General features: G+C 44.3%; 1 protein-coding gene across 1 annotated transcript; it reads left to right on the forward strand.

Moving 5' to 3' along the window:
- The first annotated feature begins 888 nt into the window (after nucleotides 1-888).
- TDH (L-threonine dehydrogenase) lies at nucleotides 889-19,326 on the forward strand. Its single transcript, XM_009440243.5, has 10 exons — nucleotides 889-975; nucleotides 8,374-8,484; nucleotides 9,414-9,600; nucleotides 11,442-11,484; nucleotides 12,501-12,571; nucleotides 14,628-14,777; nucleotides 14,877-15,049; nucleotides 16,113-16,203; nucleotides 17,963-18,232; nucleotides 18,822-19,326. Exons 3-10 carry the CDS (start codon nucleotides 9,429-9,431, stop codon nucleotides 18,959-18,961), a joined length of 1,110 nt encoding a protein of 369 aa, XP_009438518.1. The 5' UTR covers nucleotides 889-975; nucleotides 8,374-8,484; nucleotides 9,414-9,428; the 3' UTR covers nucleotides 18,962-19,326.
- Nucleotides 19,327-20,142: the final 816 nt, after the last annotated feature.

Here is a 20,142-nt window from a genome sequence, read left to right on the forward strand (position 1 = left end):
CGCCTGCAAGTCACTTGGGGATCCTGTTAAAATGCAGATTCCCTGGTTCGGTAGGTCTGGAGTGGGGGCTGCTTTGTCCAGAGACCACACCGTGGGTCCAACCTTCACAGCACACTGGAATCGCTTTAAGAGCTTAAAAAAATACTTAGGTCTGGGCTTCTCCGTCCCCGTCCCCCCAGCCCCGGAGATTCTGTCATTTGGTCCGGGGGCAGCCTGGGCGTTTGGAGGTTAAAAAGCTCCCAGGTGATTGCAATATGCAGCGGAATTTGAGAACCAGCGCCTTGGACCCAGCTTCTTAAGGTACTGCGCGCACCGGCGTCCCGCTGGGGGCGCGAGAGCCCCACCCCCAGAGATGCTGACTCAGCAAGTCGGGAGGGGTTGGGGTGGGACCTGCCAATTTGCATTTCCAACCGGCGCCCAGGTGACGCTGACTCTGCTGGTCTGCCGTCTTGGAGGTCACCTAATTTTTCAGCGATGCCTCCCAGCTGGGGAGGCCAAGAAGTGTCTCGCTCAAGGTCTCCCCCATACCCGACCTCCAGACCGTCAATCCTGGGCCAGCTACACCGCAAACCTTTCCAGCTGTCTCTCCTGCGCCCTGCGTTTCTTCCCCACGTCACTTGCCAGGGAGCCGCTAAACAGCAAGACCGCGCGCTCTGCGGCTCCAGAGTGCGGATTTCGGTCGCGTGCGGCTCTGACCGCGTCGCCCCATCCCTGGCGGGGCCACGCACGGACGCCATGGCTGGCGTCGCGGAGGGGGGCGATGAGCGCGGACTCTCCCGGGGCCCTGACTGTCCCTGAGTCCTCCCTGCGGGGGACGTGCGCGGCCCGCCCCCCGCGGCGCCACGCGGCCCCTCCTCGGCCGGGGATTGGTGCGCCGGGCGGGGCGGTGCGGGATAAAGGCGCGGGGTCTGGCTGCGCGGGGTCTGCGGGCAGCTCCAGCTCTGGGTTCATTGTCTGCGCTGGGTGCGCAGGAAGGTCAGTGTGGGGGTCGCCCGACATTTGCCCCCCGCGGAGGTGGGAGCCAAGCCACATCTTGGAGTGGGGACTGGCCGCGGAGCGGGTTGCCCAGGGCTGGCCGAGGTCGGGGCGAGCCCTGCGCGGCGCTGGAGACTCTGCATTCCCGGGCGCGCGCAGGGTCCCCGGCCGTGGCCGCAGAGTCAGGAGGGGCGGCTCCGGAGCCCGGTGCGGGGAGGGCCCAGGCGCAGTCAGGGTTGGCAGGGCGCGACACCCGCTCCCCTCCACTTTTGAAAGGGCTTCCCACGCCGAGAAGAGGGGCGGGCATGGCCGGCCCGGCGAAACCGGTTTGTACAGACTTTGGGAAGCCATCGCCTGCGGACGGTGGGACCCCACAGCCTGTCCACCCGCCCAGGCTGAGACCTCGCGTCCTAGTCCTGGATGCCCCACGGGTTTCTCGTCCCAGGCAGCCGCGCACGGGAGGAGGAGACTCCCGGTCTGCAGTCAGACCTCCCTCTGAGACTCTCCCTAGCTCACGCTTAGAGCTTTGGGATTTTTCTCGATCCTTTCTAGCTTTCAGATCATCCCCACGTAAAGTCCAGACTTTACCAGCCCATAGAGTTAAAAAAAAAAAAAAAAAAAAAAAAAAAAAAAGAGAAAGCGAATGTGGATTGAGCCTTTACACGGACCGCGCAGTTTGCACAGTGCTTTTCATAGATTGACTGCTTTTATTAAACGCTCTCAACAGTCTATTAGGATGGCACGGTGATTGCCCCCTTTCTGAGGACGCGGAAACTTGAGATTTGGCGAGGGAAGAAGCCAGGCGCACACAGCTTGGCGGGCCGCGGGGGCCGCGACCCCCTGGCTGGTCCGTGCTCTCCCCCTGGGGCGGGGTGCAGGCTGCCAGGAAAGGTGCCCCCTGCGTGGCCCTGGGGGTGTTTCTTCCTCTTTGCCTCTTCTTAGGCATCTGATCTCATCTCTTCTCTTAAGTGGGAAGAGTCGGGGTGGTGGAAGTAGAGGGTATGGGACACGGTGGACCTACCTCTCTTAGTAGTTAGTAACTGCCTGACCTTGGGCGGGTCAGTGGATTCTGAACAATGGGGAAAAGGTCCCAGCTTCAGGGTTGCTGTGAGGGTTTAAGAAGAGTTCAGGAAAGCAGATGCTTCACCAACGCTCCGTAGTTACGAGGCGCCTGATTTTTCCTTGGATCATTACTATTAAGAGGATGCATTGGTGATGATGATGATGTTGTAATGAGTCAGAGGTTTTAAAGCCCAGACTGCCTTGAAAATGCGTCTGGTAAACCTTCTTGCTCCTTAAAGCAGAATAAGATTGGAGTGGGGGAACCCAGTGAAAATGAAGGTGGGCATGGACATATAGGTATTAAGTTAGAAGTGGGGAGGGGGCAGGGGCATTGGCGCCAGGAAGTTGTAAACTGAGCAGTTATCACCGAGTTCAGAGTAGGGAAGGCCCGATATGAGGGGCTAGGCATGAAGGTACCAGCAGCGGAAATGCTCCTGCAGACCCCTGAGGCTGGAAGGAAGGAGCGGGCAGTGGGAGAGTAATAGGTTTAAGGACCTTTGCAAGTGGAGGCGGAGAGAGGACAAGGGCTGGGGGAGTTGGAGTTTGCTGGGTCTCTGGGGGCAATATTGATCTATGTTAGGCGAGTTTTCTCACTCTTCAGATACATATATACATATATGCATGCAGGTCACTTCTTGGTGCTAAATACTGTAAAACTTTTCTTCTATTGTAGGTTTTAGTTGTGATTCCTATCACATAACATTAGATTTACCATCCTAAACAGTTCTAAGCATACTGTTCAGTAGCGTTAAGTATATTCATGCTGTTGTGCAGTCAATCTCCAGCACTTGTTCATCAAACTGAAACTCTGCGCTCATTAAACACTAATTTCTCTGCCTCTACCCCAACCCTTGGCAGCCAGTCTCCTTTCTGCTTTATGTTTCTGTGATTTTTTGAGTGCTTTAACTAATGCACATCAGTGCAGGCATACAGTGTTTGTCCTTTGGTGACTGGTTTATTTCACTTAGCCTGATGACTTTGAGCTTCACTCATGTTGTAGCAAGTGTCAGAATTCCCTTCTTTTTTAAGGCTGAAAAACTTCCATTATATGTGTAGACCCTATTTTCTTTACCCGTTCATCTATTGGGGAGGCTGGATATCTTAGTTTCACGCTTAATTGTTAAAGACATTACTTAATACATCTTTTACTGTCTCCATACCTAAGAGTAATTACAGCCAGAAATGTTGGGAGATCTCATGACAGCAAGAACATTGAGGAAAACTGATGTTGCGTTTCTAGTTGCCTTCGGTATTATGGGTGGAAGTTTCCTTAATATCTAAAAAATTATCTATCTTTAGAGCAATCGTAGTTGAATTAAGTCCCCTCCCCACCCCCCACTGCCACACCCCAGTAAACTGAAGTAACTTTTTCCCCCTGAAAACAGGATCATTTGATTTTTTGAGATTTAAACCTGTGATGGTTTCCCCTTACTGTCTGCCTCTTAGACACAGCATTGAGTGAGTACGAACACGCTTCACAACTTCCTGGGAGAGGCAAATATATTGTCTTCTGGCACCTAAACCCAGCAGGTCCACAACCAAACTCACTTGTCTTCTCACGTGACCTGCTTCTTCTCTAGAAAGCCCATTCTTGCAGCGGCCCAAATTAGAGAGCTTCATATTCTTGACACCTTCACCACCCACCCATGTGGAAGCAATCCCTCAAGCCAGCTGAGCCGTGAGTCTGTATCTGTATCGCCCCCTCATTTCCAGATGGCGCTGCTGTGTGACTGCTGCTGCTGTTAATGCAGATAAGTGGATATGCAGGGGCATGGAAGAAGTCGTGACCTTCCATGACCAACCCAGAGAGGCCCAGGTTGGGAAAGTGCTTCATTGTTTGTGGAGGAGAGTATGTTAACCTTTTGCTCTTTATCCCTTGCAATTAAAGTAAACAAGGTGCTTGGGAAAGAAAGTATGGGCTATCATTTGATCTTTAGGTAGAAGGGACTGAAAATCATCTTTGATGGCTTTCTCTATGTAAATTTAGTATCTAGCTTGGCAAAGAAAGTTTTACTTGAGAACAACTGCTCTCCAATTGTAATCTGGGGAACTGTGGAGGGTCCCTGAAACCTTTTGTAGGGTCCATGAGGTCAAAACTATTTTCAAAAAGAATACTAAGATGTTATTTACCTTTTTCATTCTTTCTCTCACAAGTGTGCAGTGAGTTTCCCAGAGATTACATGACTTGCAAAGAGCTTTGCCTCTCATGACTAATGGGATTTGTGCTTGTGTATTCTTCTGTTTCTCAGTCTTCTAAGGTGTTAGGGTTAGGATAAAAGTATCTGCATTTTCAGAGATGAACTCAATTTGCACTTAGTATTTCTACTGTGCACTCACTGGCTGTCTTCACTTAGACCTGTTATATCTGTGACCTCATTTTCTTTTAATAAGTTATTAATTTGAAATCCCAGAGTTTTCTGTGCCTATATAAAAACACAACAAAAAGTATACTCTGTAGTCTTGATTGGAAAGCCTTTCTAAAATTTCAAATGGTATAAAATTATTTTTGAATGTAATATTTTATTCTAAAATAAAAGGATATTTATATATTTTTGTATTTAAGGATAGATTATTGGCTTAACAGGGGGATATTAGAAAAGTTGATTTTTTCAGCTCACAGCTGCACCACCTATGCCTAAAACGCTGAAAAAATGAAATGAATATATCAGAGTTTCTGAATCATGAAAGGGAGGAATTTACTCCAGAGAAATGGGCAAAACTAAGGCAAGGTGAAAGCTTTCCTCAGCTTTATAGCTGTTAGTAATTGGTCTTATGAATCTTATGCCAGAGAACCATTTTCAATGGTATTATGGTGCCAGTAGCATTATTTTGAGACCAACCATTCAGAGTCCTCTAAAGAAAAATGAATTGAATCGTTTAAGTGTGGATATAATGAGCTTTTTAAAAGTCAGAAATTTTTGTCTTAGCTTTTCAAACTGAAACCGACAAAGTTGAAGCATAAAGCAGGATAAATGATCAAGTTGCACTGGTCGCAGAAACACACGATAAAGGCTTGTTTAGATGAAAAAGCATTGAAAGACCTCATAGCACTTCAACTTGCCAATGATACAGTAATCTGCCAAATTAAAGATTTAGCTGAAACGTGAAGACCCAGTTAGTATATTGACTGTAGAAGTGTATTTCTGCCTTACAAATGGAAGAAAGACTAGAGGTGCCATTTTGCTTGTATTCTTCTGGTATCAGCACCAAACCAATCAATACCTTTTTAGATAATCTTTTTATTGTAATATGTAATACAATATACAATCCTTTATCTTTACAATAGAGAGTATCTTTGTAGTGAATGCTTGGTAGCAAACATGAGTAGTACCAAGATATTCAAAGTGTTGAATAACTTTTTTGAATTTTGTGGTTCATTCTGGAACAAGTGCATTGAATTTGCATTGATGGTGCCAGAGCAATGCCGGGTAAAACTACTGGTGCCTTTGTGCAAATCAAGGCAGATGGTACCAAGCTGTTCTAGTCGTCACTGTATTCTTTACTGCCCTGTGCTTTCAATAAAAAATAAGAGAAAATTGCCAGCTTTAGTTAAGAATGTCCCGATGAAACAGTAAAAATGACTGTCTGGATTAAATCTTGACTTATGAGTATGCATCTCTTTGATATGCTGTAGAGTGTAGGAAAGTGCCCATAAAGCATTCTGTGACATATTTCAAAGTGTGATGGTTGTCTTCAGGTAAAGCAGTGTGTGATTGAATTGTGAGCTGAACTGGCCACTTTTCTTAATAGAAAACCATTTTTGCTTGACAGACTGACAAACAATGAGTATTCATACTTGGATAATTGCCAGACATATTCTAAAACATGAACGAAGTGAGCCTGTCACTTCAAGGAGACAACTAACAGTGTTTGTTGCCAATTAATTTGTATTTATCACCATGAGCTTGACAGCTTCCCCATACTTAGGAATTTTCTGATGAGACCAGTGGTGATATTACCTAGTAGGACTTTTTAATATTATGTAGTGAAGTGTGTTCATATTTGGACAATGTGCATAAGTTACTGAACCAATAATTATTTTATATTACAATGCAATAATAATAGAAATAAAGTGCACAATAAATGGAATGTGCTTGAATCATCCCGAAACCACCCCCTTTCCTCCCAGTCCATGGAAAATTGTCTTCCACAAAACTGGTCCCTGGTGCTAAAAAGGTTGGAGACCATCGATTTAAAGCATTAAAGTAAGTTTTAATGTAGAAAAGTACAAAAAGTTCATTGATAAGGTTTCAGATTCCGCATCACAACTAACCTTTAAGAAGACTGATGCATTCAGTTTTGGAGTGGTAGCAAAGATGAACATCCAGAGTTATTTGCAAAAATGAATAAAATACCATTTCCTGTTTTCACTGCTGTTTGGATTTTTTTCCAATTAGAGCAACAAGTTACAGAAGCAGATATGAAAATCCAGTTTTTTTATTTTATCAAAGAGAAGTATAAAGTTTAAAATAATGGCACTCCTTCCACTGAATATTTTTTGTATTGGAAAACTGTTTGTTTGTTTTTTTGTTTGTTTTTGAGATGTAGTCTTGCTCTGTCTCCCAGGCTGGAGTGGAGTGCAGTGGCACCATCTCGGCTCACTGCAACCTCCACATCTGCGGTTCAAGCAATTCTTCTGCCTCAGCCTCCCGAAAATATAGTTATTTTCATAATGATGTTTATGTTAACATGTTTATTGGTTTTAAATGAATTAATAAAGATGTTAAACATTTATTTGTTCTCTAACACTAAATATTAATAGATATAACCAACATTAACAGTAGCTTTTTGGAGTTCTCCATTTTTAGGAGTATAAAGGAGTTTTAAGACCAAAAAGTTAGAGAACTTCTGCCTGAAGAGTATTAAGTTTAACTTGGCAGGCGTAAGAAGAAAAGCTACATGCTGTAGATGGTTGGAGGGTTTTCAAATTTTATTTTTGTTTTTAATACCTATGTATTGTTAAAGCGATTCTGTAATAGAGGCAGTATTGCTGCGCGGTGGTTAAGAACTAGGTTTTCTAGGGGAGTGGGGCTTGCGGTAGTGCTGTGAAGCACTCCTCAGCTTGTGGCATATAAACAGCAAAAAATGTTAGCTACTTATAATAGTGGAATAAGAAGAACCAACTCCATTACGAACTGTCCGTGTTGTTGAACTAAAACTTCACATTCAATTAACAATTTGTTGGGTGCCTCCTTCATGCTTTCCCTTTGTGGAGAAAGAGATGAATACATTTGTACCTGTTTTATATCTTTAGGGCTTCCTTTCCCCTGCAGCTCCAGTCTTTTCAATTTTTAAATTAAAAAAAAAAAAAAAACAAAACCCTTTTTAACTGTGACCGTTCATTATTTTGCTTTCGGGAATTGGAATTGTCTTTCAGTCTCGAATGTTCTGGGAAATGTTGTCTCTGGGCTTCCTCAATATCCCTTTGCACTTGCTGAAATAAGTGACTGTAAGAATCCAAGTTCTTGGCCGGGCACGGTGGCTCACACCTGTAATCCCAGGATTCTGGGAGGCCGAGGCGGGCGGATCACGAGGTCAGTAGATTGAAACCATCCTGGCTAACACGGTGAAACCCTGTCTCTACTAAAAATACAAAAAAAATTAGCCGGGCGTGGTGGCGGGTGCCTGTAGTCCCAGCTACTCGGGAGGCTGAGGCAGGACAATGGCGTGAACCCAGGAGGCAGAGTTTGCAGTGAGCCGAGATTGTGCTACAGCACTCCAGCCTGGGCGACAGAGCGAGACTCCGTCTCAAAAAAAAAAAAAAAAAAAAGAATCCAAGTTCTTACCTGGTTTCAGGTGCCAGCAGTGGCTACACTTAGTGTTCCTGTAAGGGTTGCTTGAGGAAAAGCTCAGGCCTTTCCCATAATGTTCCCTGGACACCTGCCTCATCACTTTGGGCCTGTGCAGTAAAAGCAGAGATGTGCCACGGTGAGAAGGTTCTCTTCTGCTTCCTTATTTGAGAACATTAGCTGGGGTGAAGGGCCTCAGGTGTCTCATAGATGCTGGGCACCTGGTGGGTCCCGTCACTGACCCCACAGAAGCCACCAGGCAGGTTCCACCTGTCTTGTTTTGGAGTAGTAAAGAGCAAAACCCTCATGACCCATAAAGGTATGAAAAGGTGTATGTTTTGAAAAGACACTATTTTCCTTTTGTTTCCTGTAATTTGGGTTTTGGTATGATTAGGGATTGCAAGAAAGCTTCTGCTACTCCTGGCATTTAACTTGGAATCACTGTCTTAAATCTACTTGAGGCACTGAGTACCTTCCTGTAAGTTCATATCTTACAGGAAATGTCTCTAACTGTGGTTTGTTTACTTCTTTTCCCTTTATAATGCAGAATAGAAGATGCTTGAGGGGATGGGACACCTGAATTGGCTTTGAAGCTCACCTGCCTTTTCTGTTGGAAGAGACCTGCCTCTTCCGGGGGGCGAGTGAGTAGAGGCCACAGGTCAGTGTGAGTGTGTGGTAGGCCTGCCTGTAGGGAGGGTGCGGGGTTTGCTGTTAGAACCAGCAAAGCAAGCTGGGCAGCTCTGGTTTACTCTCAAGACATGCCTGCCTGGGTGCTGGGGACAGGTTGAAGAACATGGCAGTCTGAAGCCATATGTGACTGGACCGTCTTGACCTCTAAGGCCAGGGCTGATTTCATGGTCAGCTGGTACTATTGAAGCTGAGGAGGAGGAGGAGCTAGACTCAATTAAATTATGTGATCTTTGAAACAATAAGAAAATGGCTTTTCTACGTGACCCTCTCTACAGAGATGATGGAAAAACAAAAATCCTTCACAGCTTACTAAATATTGCTGCGGGACTTTTTATCCTTTTATCTTAACCCTCTGCTTTTCTAGGCTGGTTCATCATAACGTGAGTGTTAACACAAGATTTATAGGGCACTTTGTATTTAATCTGGGACCCAATTGTATCCTCAGACGTTGTGTGGACAAGTTGATAACAGTTGTAGTCAAGACTTAAAGCCTTTGCTAGGATCCACCGACTTTGTCTCTGTGATGTGCGGGTTCTCTGTGCAGTTACCGCCTCTGTTGCATTAGATCCCAGCTGGTGTCAGCGTTGTGCAGTGTCAGTTCTGAATCTCAGTTCGGCCTTTGTTTGGCTGGACTCTGTGTGAGCAACACTTTATCCCTTTATCACAGGGCCTGGCTCACAGGAGGCCCTTGACTGGCTTCCTATCGGCGAACTCAGCAGTCTCTTTAGTTCGATTCCTGAATCTAAAAGCATAGCTTTAAAAAAATAAAATGAAACAAAAGCATAGCTTTGCTCATTCGCTGACAATCTTAGCATTCATTTTAGCCGAAGAGTTTGTTTTGAAGAGCTGGAGGGATAAAAGTTCACATCGTTAACTCTGCTCCTTTTTTCTCACAAGGTATTTGAAAAGAAAATGCTGTTCATTAGGATGCTGAGGCGAGTGGGGCTGAGCCCAGCCTGTGGCTGTTGGACGCCTATCCTGCCGGTCCGCTTTCTGGGCATCTCCCCTCGGCAAATTCCAGCAGATGCTAACTTCCACTCTGCGTCTTTCTCTGATACAGACCATCCACGAGTCTTAATTACAGGTTAGTTTTTCTTTTCTTTTTTCTATTTCCATGGCTTGATTCTTTCCTGTGCTATGTGTCTGTGCCTTTGCTTTTGGAATGTGTAATATGCTATCTGAACCATACTGCCTGTCTCTGTAGCCAATAATGCAGCAAAAACAGGCTTGGCCAGATGACAGAATCTGGATCTATTCTCTATACTATGAAAAGGATTTCAGAATGAGGTATTTTATAATACAAAAGTTTTAAATTAGAGCAGCTGATGTTATTGATCAAACACTGTCTTTCTCACTGTTGGCTTTTTTGTTTGTTTTTTAGAATTTTGCAAATCCAAATCCTTATTTCATCACTGTTGCCAGCACTTGGTTTTCCCTGCCATAATTTTTGTTGTTGTTCAAAGGAATCTAGGAAACTGGGGGCCAAATAGCTGCTCTGGAACTTGGTTTCCTTCCATATTAGGATCAGTCTGGGGAGTGAAGGCTAGTGGACAGGAGGGTGCTGGGGCTAAAACATTGATTCTGGTGTTAGGCACGCTGTTCTTGGCCAGAGTCCTGAACCTAAACTCAGAGTCATTAATCCCAAACTGTTATTGCACATTTGCATGTTGGAAATAGAGAAGGTAAGTTAGCGTCTGGTCAAGGGACTTGTTGCTGCAGTGTTCATTGTCGTCCTCGAGCTCATCATGGCCCTTGAGCTCATTGTTGCCATTGAGGTCATCATTGCCAGTGACTTGCTCCCTGAACCTCCTCACCTCAAATACGTTCAGCCCCTGATTTTGTATCCTTCTCACTCCAGACTTTACTCTGTCACTTCTAGCCAGCGCAAACCTACCTCCAGTTTGATGGACATGTTTTACTTCTTTCTGTTTCTTGCCAGGCTTTCTTCCCTTGGTTTTACAGCATTATCCTTCTCATTTTCGTGTGTGTGTGTGTGTGTACTCTTTGACTGCCTTGTCCACTTCTGATGCTGAAATAAGTTTCAAGCTTAGTAGATGTCCCTCTCTGCCTTTCTTCGGATTCACCCATCGTGTTGTCCTAGTGTTTGTTTTATTCCCTCTCACCTCCCCTAATGATGCATCTTTCAGGGTATCCTGGTTTTATTCCCAAGTTAACAAATGCTTACAGGAAGTCCCACTTTTATATCTTCCTCCCTCATCAGTTTCTCTCAAATGACATGGACTGTTGTCCTTACCCAAATGTGCTCCTAGCCCACTGGCCTCCCGTTTCTATCAATGGCATGTTTAATCCTTCAAACTAGAAGCTGCACTGTTCATTTTAACTTTCTCAGTGGCGCCTTGTTGATTCAGTTGTCTGCCCCTTTTTCAAGTGACTTCTTGGTTTCTCCCTGCCTCTTTGCCCTTTCATATCCCAGTCCACTTCTAATGCAGGATGGGATTCTGCCTCATCTCACCAGAGGTGGATATGAATCTGTTCATACTGGTTTTGAATGATTTTGTCACCCATAGCAGATAAGCTTCAAAGTTCATGAAAATAATGAAGGCCAAGATTGAGTTCCTGCCCCAAGAAATTCCAGACCTCTGTCTAGCTTTCATGAGATTTTTCTCTTCTTATGCCCTTGCTTCTCCTCTTTCTCGGAACCACTCCATGCTGGTGAGTGTTGTCTCTGAAACAAATGTTACCTGTATTGGTCTCTGTCCTAGGCTGGGGGAGATCGTTGCATTTCTAAGTGCTGCACCACGTTCCTGGGAAGATTGGAAGTAAGCAGCAGTTATATCAGCGCAACCTAGGACTTACGTAGTTAGCTAAGACTGAAAACTAGTCTCACTCAGTTATTACGTTCTGGGAATAATTGAACTGTTTAGATTTGCATTAAAGCTTCACTTTTTTTTCTTCTTCATCTAGGGGGTCTTGGCCAGCTGGGAGTGGGGCTTGCTAATCTTTTGAGGTAAGAGCCCTAAAAACTTGAAATTTAAAATCTGAGTTGTTAAGTATATGGAGCTCATTGGGATGCCTTTTAAACTTCTTTTCTCTCTCCTCTTGCTCTTTACCATTGTTAAGATATATCTAAATAACTGCTATATATAGCTATAGATATAGATATATAGAGATATAGATATAGATATAGATTTTTTTTTTTGAGATGGAGCCTCAGTCTGTCACCCAGGCTGTAGTGCAGTGGTGCAATCCCGGCTCACTATAACCTCCACCTCCAGGGTTCAAGTGATTCTCCTGCCTCAGCCTCCCGAGTAGCTGGGACTACAGGCACATACCCCCACGCCTGGCTAATTTTTTTAATTTTTGGTAGAGATGGGCTCTCGCTATGTTGCCCAGGCTGGTCTTCTAACTCCTGGCCTCAAGTGATCTGCCCACCTCACCTTTCCAAAGTGCTGGGATTACAGATGTGAGCTACTGTGCCCAGCCTAAAATACATTTTATTTTGCTTCTGAATATCCCAGACTTGTCGTAGGCCCTTGACTTAACATCTCCAGACTGGTCCTTTGCTCTCTTTCTGTTTCCTAACTTAGGCAAAGTGAGACACACACCTCCCAGTGAATCACTTTGACTTTTAGTTGTTTGAGAACAAAGGGAAGTACAGGTGCAAACTGGAAGGGAAGAGTGTGGGATTTGGAGAGAATGGGGTAAGAGAATAAGAAGAGGGGAGAGAAGATAAGAAGAATGATGAGGAAGAGGTAAAAACTCTAGGGGGTAATGGGAAGAAACCGGTGACAAGCATAGGGTTAACAGTCAGGTGAGAGGAGAAACAGAAGAGAGAGTCGTGGGCAGGGAAATAGAGGCCTGAGTGTGAGAGAGACAAGAATTGAAGGTGTGGGAATTGAGGATGAAGAGGAAGTAGAGATTTGGAGGCTGGCAGAAAATTACAGTTCTTATTTTAAAAGACTTCTCACAGGACTCATTGCATCCTAGATGTTGCCAACTTGTGTGGGTTAATTTTCCCTTTAGGAAACGATTTGGAAAGGACAGTGTGATTTTGTCTGACATAAGGAAACCCCCCGATCATGTCTTTCACAGTGGTAAGAGATCAATAGGTCTTGCTTTTATTTTTATCTCTAATTTTCAAAGCACAAAGAGGTGGCTCGTGAAATTGGTGCGTGCAGCAGCTCATAGCTGAGTTTATGACTCAAAGAGAAGTTATTGAGGCACTGGTATTTCACTTAAAAATACGTATTTTACCCAAAGGATTATAAATCATGCTGCTATAAAGACACATGCACACGTATGTTTATTGCGGCACTATTCACAATAGCAAAGACTTGGAACCAACCCAAATGTCCAACAATCATACACTGGATTAAGAAAATTTGGCACATATACACCATGGAATACTATGCAGCCATAAAAAATGGTGAGTTCATGTCCTTTGTAGGGACATGGATGAAGCTGGAAACCATCATTCTCAGCAAAGTATCGCAAGGACGAAAAACCAAACACCGCATGTTCTCACTCATAGGTGGGAATTGAACAATGAGAACACATGGACACAGGAAGGGGAACATCACACACCGGGGCCTGTTGTGGGGTGGGGGAGGGGGGAGGGATAGCATTAGGAGACATACCTAATGTTAAATGACTAGTTAATGGGTGCAGCACACCAGCATGGCACATGTATACATATGTAACAAACCTGCACGTTTTACACATGTACCCTAAAACTTAAAGTATAATAAAAAAATACATATTTTTAATGCTGCTGCTTGTTCAAGTGATAAAAGAACAGAAGAATTCTTTTGACCTTGAAGTTTTTGGAATAATATATTTTGATGTTATTTGAAATGAAAACTTTGTTTCCTGTCTTTTTGTGTTTTAAGTTAACTTATTGACTCGGAGAGAATACAAACAAAAATCAAGAATAGAAACGAAAAGACACATACACACACACACACACACTCACATACACACACATACACACACGCACATACACACATACACACATACACAGACACACACACACATACACATACGCACACACACATACACGTGCGCACACACATACACACACGCACACACATACACGCGCACACACACACGCACACACACATATACACACACATACACACAGACACACACACACACACCTCTCAAGCTCTTCTAATCAGGTTTTTACTGCTTCAAAAATGTTTTTATGTCTAGGCATGGTGGCTCACACCTGTAATCCCAGCAATTTGGGAGGCTGAGGTGGGAGGATCACTTGAGTCTGGGAGTTCAAGACTAGCCTGGGCAATATAGTGAGACCCTGTCTCCACAAGAAATTAAAAATGAGCTGGGTATGGTGACACGTGCCTGTAGTCCTAGCTACTTGGGAGGACCACTTGAGCCCACTAGATGGAGGCTGCAGTGAGCCATGATTGCATCACTGCACTCCAGCCTGAGCGACAGAGCAAGACTCTGTCCCCGCTGCCCCAAAAATAAGGTTTTGTAATGCCCCCAGTCCTTCCTGGTTCAGCATCAGCCTTTTGCTGCTCACCATGGGTAAGAGTGACAGTTTGCTGTAAGTGGGGAAAATTGGCACAGAGCAAGATCAACTTTACCTCTGTGTAATTAAGTATGATAAACTCATGATTTGTGGGTTTTCTATACCAAGGTGGTGGTGGTGGTGAATAAGTCCGTTTCTCTATTCCTTTTCAAATGTGCACCTTGGAAGCAGAGTGAAGCCACTCTGTGTATACAGGGCTGGGAGGAACAGCACCTACTCTGGAGCCCGATGCCTAGCTGCAGCCCCATTTTCTCCACTTGTTCTCTGATCCTGGCAAGTTGCTTAACCTCTCGGTGCCTGTTTCCTTATCAGTAAAATGTGTTTACCTCCAAGGCTGTGTGGGAAAGAAATGGACATAAAGTCCTTAGGACAGGGTCTGGCCCAGGCAGGTCCTGTAGGAGCATTTGCTGTCATTACCTGGTTGGGGGTGGTTGTGACTTGTGATTCTTCCATAAGAAAAATGCTGCCTAGTGCCCAGCTGGCTTAGTTATCGCGTGGCTACCAGTGAAATTCACAAGTCAACGGGGGAAAGGGGAAAGGTCCGTTTAGTTCACAACCCTTTTCACGTTCGTGGTTTCAATTTATGTTCCTTGCAGGTCCGTTCATTTATTCTGATATCTTGGATTACAAGAATCTTCGGGAGATCGTGGTAAACAACCGCATCACCTGGCTGTTTCATTACAGTGCTTTGCTCAGCGCCATTGGAGAAGCAAATGTTTCCCTGGCGAGAGCAGTGAATATAACTGGTAAGCATCTGGCTCTGGCTGGATGTGATTTATTTGCCAGTTTTTCTAGTTCTTTAAGAAGAGATGTTTTCAGATTCTGAGAGTGTCTGTTCATTTCAGGCCTGCATAACATCCTGGATGTCGCTGTGGAACACAATCTGCGATTGTTTGTGCCTAGCACGATTGGGGCTTTTGGACCCACCTCTCCCCGGAACCCAACCCCCGATCTCTGTATTCAGAGACCCAGGACCATCTACGGGGTGTCCAAGGTCCACGCAGAGCTCATGGGAGAAGTAAGCATCACTCAGCTAGATTGCTGAATGTGCCCTGGCTGGCACGATTTGCTGTTTGCTTTCTCATTCTTTTTGCCTCGAAGGCCTGGTGATTCATCCCTGGAGGAACTTTACCTCTTCTTGGATCCCAGCCCCAGAGTCGCTTACTTAACTCACTGGGTTTGCCATGTAGCAGGTGTCTCCAGCTCCTGAAACCTCAGCCATATGGGAACACTCAGCACTTCCTGGGTGCCCCGTGCACAGCCCCGATTTCTTCATTTGCTGCTTGTCTTGTACTCCACCATTCTTTCTGGCTCCTAGTATTGGTAGCCATTGGTAGTAACTCTAAAACCTCAAACATCTTGGGTTTGTTTTGTTTGTTTGTTTGTTTTATGAGACAGAATCGTGCTCTGTCACCCAGGCTGGAGTGTGGTGGTGTGATCTCAGCTCATAGCAGCCTCCGCCTCCTGGGTTCAAGGGATTCTCATGCCTCAGCCTGCGAAGTAGCTGGGATTATAGGCACGTGCCACCACACCCAGCTAAATTTTATATTTTTAGTAGAGGCAGTGTTTTGCCTTGTTGGCCAGGCTGGTCTCAAGCTTCTGACCTCAAGTGATCCACCCACTTCAGCATCCCAAAGTGCTGGGATTATAGGTGTGAACTACTGCAAAATACTCTTCATCTTTATAACTCTAGTAGATTCGAGTTGCTGCCTGCTCCTCCAGTTCTGTCATAGCCATGGCCCTCTCATCCACTGTTCTCTCCTCTGCTTTTCCCCGTGCTGCTTGTGGGAATGCACTCAGGCTGAATCGTTCAGAATGATGATCAGTGGCGCCTTTCCAAAGAGAGGCTGGAAATGCCTACTGTAGACTAATGTGTCATTTACAGCATTGATGTATCACCTAAAAGTTGATTTCTTTTAAAAGATAAAAACTTAGGAGTCTTTATTTTCTTTAGAAGTATTTAAATATAACTGCATGGAATGAGATTTCAGAAAAAGGCAGGGGTTTTTTTTGTTTTTGTTTTTTTTGCATCTATCTGATTTAAAATATCTGTGTTTGAATACATTTTCTCTTTTTCATAGTATTATCATTACCGGTATGGGTTAGATTTCCGATGCCTGAGATATCCTGGAATCATTTCAGCTGACTCCCAGCCTGGAGGAGGAACAACTGGTTAAGTGTTTTCTATTTCTTATGTCTCTTATATGTTAGATAGGCTTTCCAGCCAGGTGCGGAGACTCATGCCTGTAATTCCAGCACTTTGGGAGGCTGAGGCAGGAGGATCACTCCAGCCAGAGACCAGCCTGGACAACACAGTGGGACCTTGTCTCTATGAAAAATAAACAAAAATTACCCAGGCATGATGGCCCACACCTGTAGTCCCAGCTACTGGGGAGTCTGAGGCAGGAGGGTCTCTTGAGCCCGGAAGGCCAGGGTTGCAGTGAGCCGAGATCGTGCCACTGCACTCCAGCCTGGGTGAGTGACAGAGTGAGACCCTGTCTCAAAAATAAAAAACAACAACGAAAAAACACCCACCAAAAAAAAAATAGACTGACTTATTGCTAGGTGGAGTTGTCTTCGTAATAAATGAATTTGCTATCTTTTTAGCTGTATGCTGACCAGAGTTTTTCTGTAATATCTCCCGATGTGCATTTTAAAAGCACAGTGAACCCAATTGGCTTACACTCACTAAGGGTAGCACATGCCAGCGTTGTCAGTTCAGCTCGGGATTGGCCACCCACAGTGCCAGAATAAAACGTAATATTCAACAACAAATCTGTGACTCACAGTATAGGAAGACCCCCAGCAAGCAGCAGCCTCTCGTTTCTTAACACGCAGAGAGAGCCCTATTAAAATAGACTCTAGGCATTGTGTATGTGAAAGGAACATAAGTATGGTTATTATTTTGGACTCAGACACTCATTCTGTTTCATAAGTCCCACATCAGGTATCCTTCCCACATCTGTGGTCCTGAGAATGAATATGGAAGGTACTTGACCGCATCAGAGGGATTTGGAAGCAGGCCTTAAAAAACTTCTGCTTTTTAATATGGTGCTTCTCCAGGTGTGGTCTGGGGAGCTCCGGTCATCCTCCAGACATTTTCAAGGGGTCTTGGGGGTCAAAAATCTTATCAATATGGAGACGTTACTGGCCTTTTTCACTCTACTTTCACAAATGCATTGTAGAGTTTTCCAGAGGTGGTGTGGCATGGGAGATAAGAACGGACTGGATACAGAAGCAGATGGGGGCTCCAGCGGACCCCTATCAAGCCAGACCCTAAAGAGATTTTTAGAATATACAACAGACCATCCTTCTCAGTAAATTTTGTTTGTTTAGAAAATATACTCTTTTTCCTATAAAATGTTATACATATTAATATGTGATAGGCTTATTGTCGTTTAAAAAGGTAATATTCTAAACAATTCTCAGTTAACTCTGTTTCAGTAAATATTGATATAACCCACATTAGTCAGATCTCTTTGGGAGTTCTCAATTCTTTTTTTTTTTTTTTTTTTTTTTTGAGATGGAGTCTTGCTCTGTCACCCAGGCTGGAGTGCAGTGGCGTGATCTCAGCTCACTGCAGTCTCCGTCTCTCCTGGGTTTGAGCGATTCTCATGCTTCAGCCTCCGAAGTAGCTGGGATTACAGATGTGTGCCATCACACCTGGCTAATTTTTCTATTTTTAGTAGAGCTGGGGTTTCACTGTGTTGCGCAGGCTGGTCTTGAACTCCTGATCTCAGGTGACCTGCCTGCGTCGGCCTCCCAAAGTGCTAGGACTACAGGCCTGAGTTACTGAGCTTGACTGGAGTTCTTAATTTTTAAGAATCTGTTATAAAAAGACTCTTAGACTAGAACATTTGAGAACTGCTGCCTTGATCCAAGAGGCTCATTCATTGTTTTGTTATAACCTACATACGGGATTCCCTTTCAGACTATGCAGTCCAGATTTTCCATGATGCCACAAAGCATGGCAAATTCGAGTGCAACCTGGAAGCCCGCACGAGGCTGCCCATGATGTACATTGACGACTGCCTCAGAGCCACCCTGGAGGTCATGGAGGCCCCAGCTGAGTCCCTTTCCATGAGGACCTACAATGTCAGCGCCATGAGCTTCACACCCGAGGAGCTGGCCCAGGAGGTCCTCAAGCACGTGCCGGAATTCCAGATCACATACAACGTGGATGCCGTTCGGCAGGCCATAGGTTCGTACCCGGTGGCAAAGGCCTTTACTGTGAGTCCCTGGAGAACAGAAACCTTGGAAGGTTGAAGAGAGCATAGATCCTTCCCAAGGGTCCAGATGCCTTTTGGAGAAGGAGCCTAGCCCAAGAAATTGTTGAGCCCAAGCCAGCAGATGCTTTGATTTTGGGGAATGGTATCTAAAGTGGGTGAAATCATTCCATTCCAAATAAACAGCTTGTTAGCCTTTCATCATTTTTACAGTTTAAACATAAAGCAAGGAAAAATAGAAGCAACAGAGGTAGTATGAAAACAGCCCCAGGTTTTCAAATACTGTAACTTTGCCAATTTGTGGATGGAAGCACCTTTGTATAAAACTTCTTATGAAGTTGTGTGAGATTTTGATAATGTGTGAAAATTCACAGTGCCTGACGAAAGATGGGTTAATAGTCTTCGGCCCTAAGAGGGTGACTGTGCATAATGGCGGTTCTGCTTTACTCAAAGGAATTTCCTGTTTTGTACCTTGTATGGTAGACCTTGATATAAAATGGTCAAGACCTTTTTGCAAATCCACAACCTGAATAACTTAAGCTACTCTTGCGTATCTTTTCCTAGCGGATGGTTGGCCGATGAACTTTGATGACAGCAATGCTCGGAAGGACTGGGGGTGGAAACACGACTTTGATCTTCCAGAGTTGGTGACTGCCATGTTGAACTTCCATGGTTCTGAAACCAGAGTTGCCCAAGCCAACTGAAAGAATCTGGAAGAGGAGCTCCTGTGTCCTGGTCCACTGTCAAGGGAGAACTGTCACAACTCCAAGGTTATAGACTCCAAGGAGCCTACATTATTTGGATCTGACTCATTGGACTAAATTTTGGCAGCTCATATTGAACTGCTAGACAAAGAATGGAGTTAACATTTAAGCATTTTCAGAATGTTGTAGGTATGGTGGTGGGACTTTTCAGTTTTTGCTGTTTGCCTGAACTTGTCTAAACACATTCCACAGAATAAGGCTTAAGTCATCATTAGTTTCCATTTCCTTAATTAGGATGAAGTGACTATTTCTGGGAAGGTGGGAGTATGTGACATTTGTGTTTAATTAAATTCAATTTAAATATTCCTCTTAAGACTCGATTATTCTCTTGTCTAAAGACCAAAGGTTACATTTTAAGGACTTTCAAAGAGGTACTCATCATTTATAAGTATTCTTTACTATCCCAGCGAAAGTAAAACATGTTTGGTGTATTCATCCCATGTCCATCACATTCAAGATATTTTGACACTGCTTCAAAAATTATAATTTCTGGTTTTTCTGTAAGATGCTAGATCTGTGGGAAATTAAGAATTTAAAGATGATGTAACCAGCGAAGGGTAGCCCCGCTCTTTTTTTGATTGCCCTCCTGTTAGTGAGCTAAATGTAATTCCCAGGGACATAATTCCCTGATCTGGCAACGTCAGCATCTAGGGAGATTGTCTAATACACAGGTTTCTGGGCTACACCCCTTTAGATTCACTCATTAAGTGCCAGGTGCCACTGGTTGTTTGAAGCTAGCTGAGGCCCACTAGTCAGACCAGTTTAGACCAATGCAGTTTTCTATAGAGCACTTTCTTGTTACATCTTTTTTTTTTTTTTTTTAGATATTCCTGGGTTGAGCTTTGAGAAGGGCTACTCTAAACCCTCTGATGCAATTACCATATAGATACATACAGGTTAACTTTTTAAGTTGAAGTTAGGCCAAATCACCAATTTCTGATTGTATTTTATGGTAAGGGCATGAGTGTGTTCAGAAAATGCTTTCAATCCGGTCATTTAAAAAAATATTTCTGGTGCAATACTGTATAGATACGTACAGGTTAACTTTTTTCCAACGACCTCGGAATGTACTGCATGTAAAATCACTAGAAAGTGAAACTTCCAATTCCACAGGTTAATCA

The sequence above is a fragment of the Pan troglodytes genome, chromosome 7 (assembly GCF_028858775.2).
Source record: "Pan troglodytes isolate AG18354 chromosome 7, NHGRI_mPanTro3-v2.0_pri, whole genome shotgun sequence".
In the NCBI taxonomy this organism is placed as follows: domain Eukaryota; kingdom Metazoa; phylum Chordata; class Mammalia; order Primates; family Hominidae; genus Pan; species Pan troglodytes.

Bases quoted from the DNA above. Each gene is read 5' to 3' on its own strand.
- TDH (XM_009440243.5), top strand. From the start codon at position 9,429: ATGCTGTTCATTAGGATGCTGAGGCGAGTGGGGCTGAGCCCAGCCTGT. The intron at 11,485-12,500 runs GTAAGAGCCCTA...TTTTCCCTTTAG, and splicing joins GGGCTTGCTAATCTTTTGAG to GAAACGATTTGGAAAGGACA. The intron at 15,050-16,112 runs GTAAGCATCACT...TCTTTTTCATAG, and splicing joins ACGCAGAGCTCATGGGAGAA to TATTATCATTACCGGTATGG.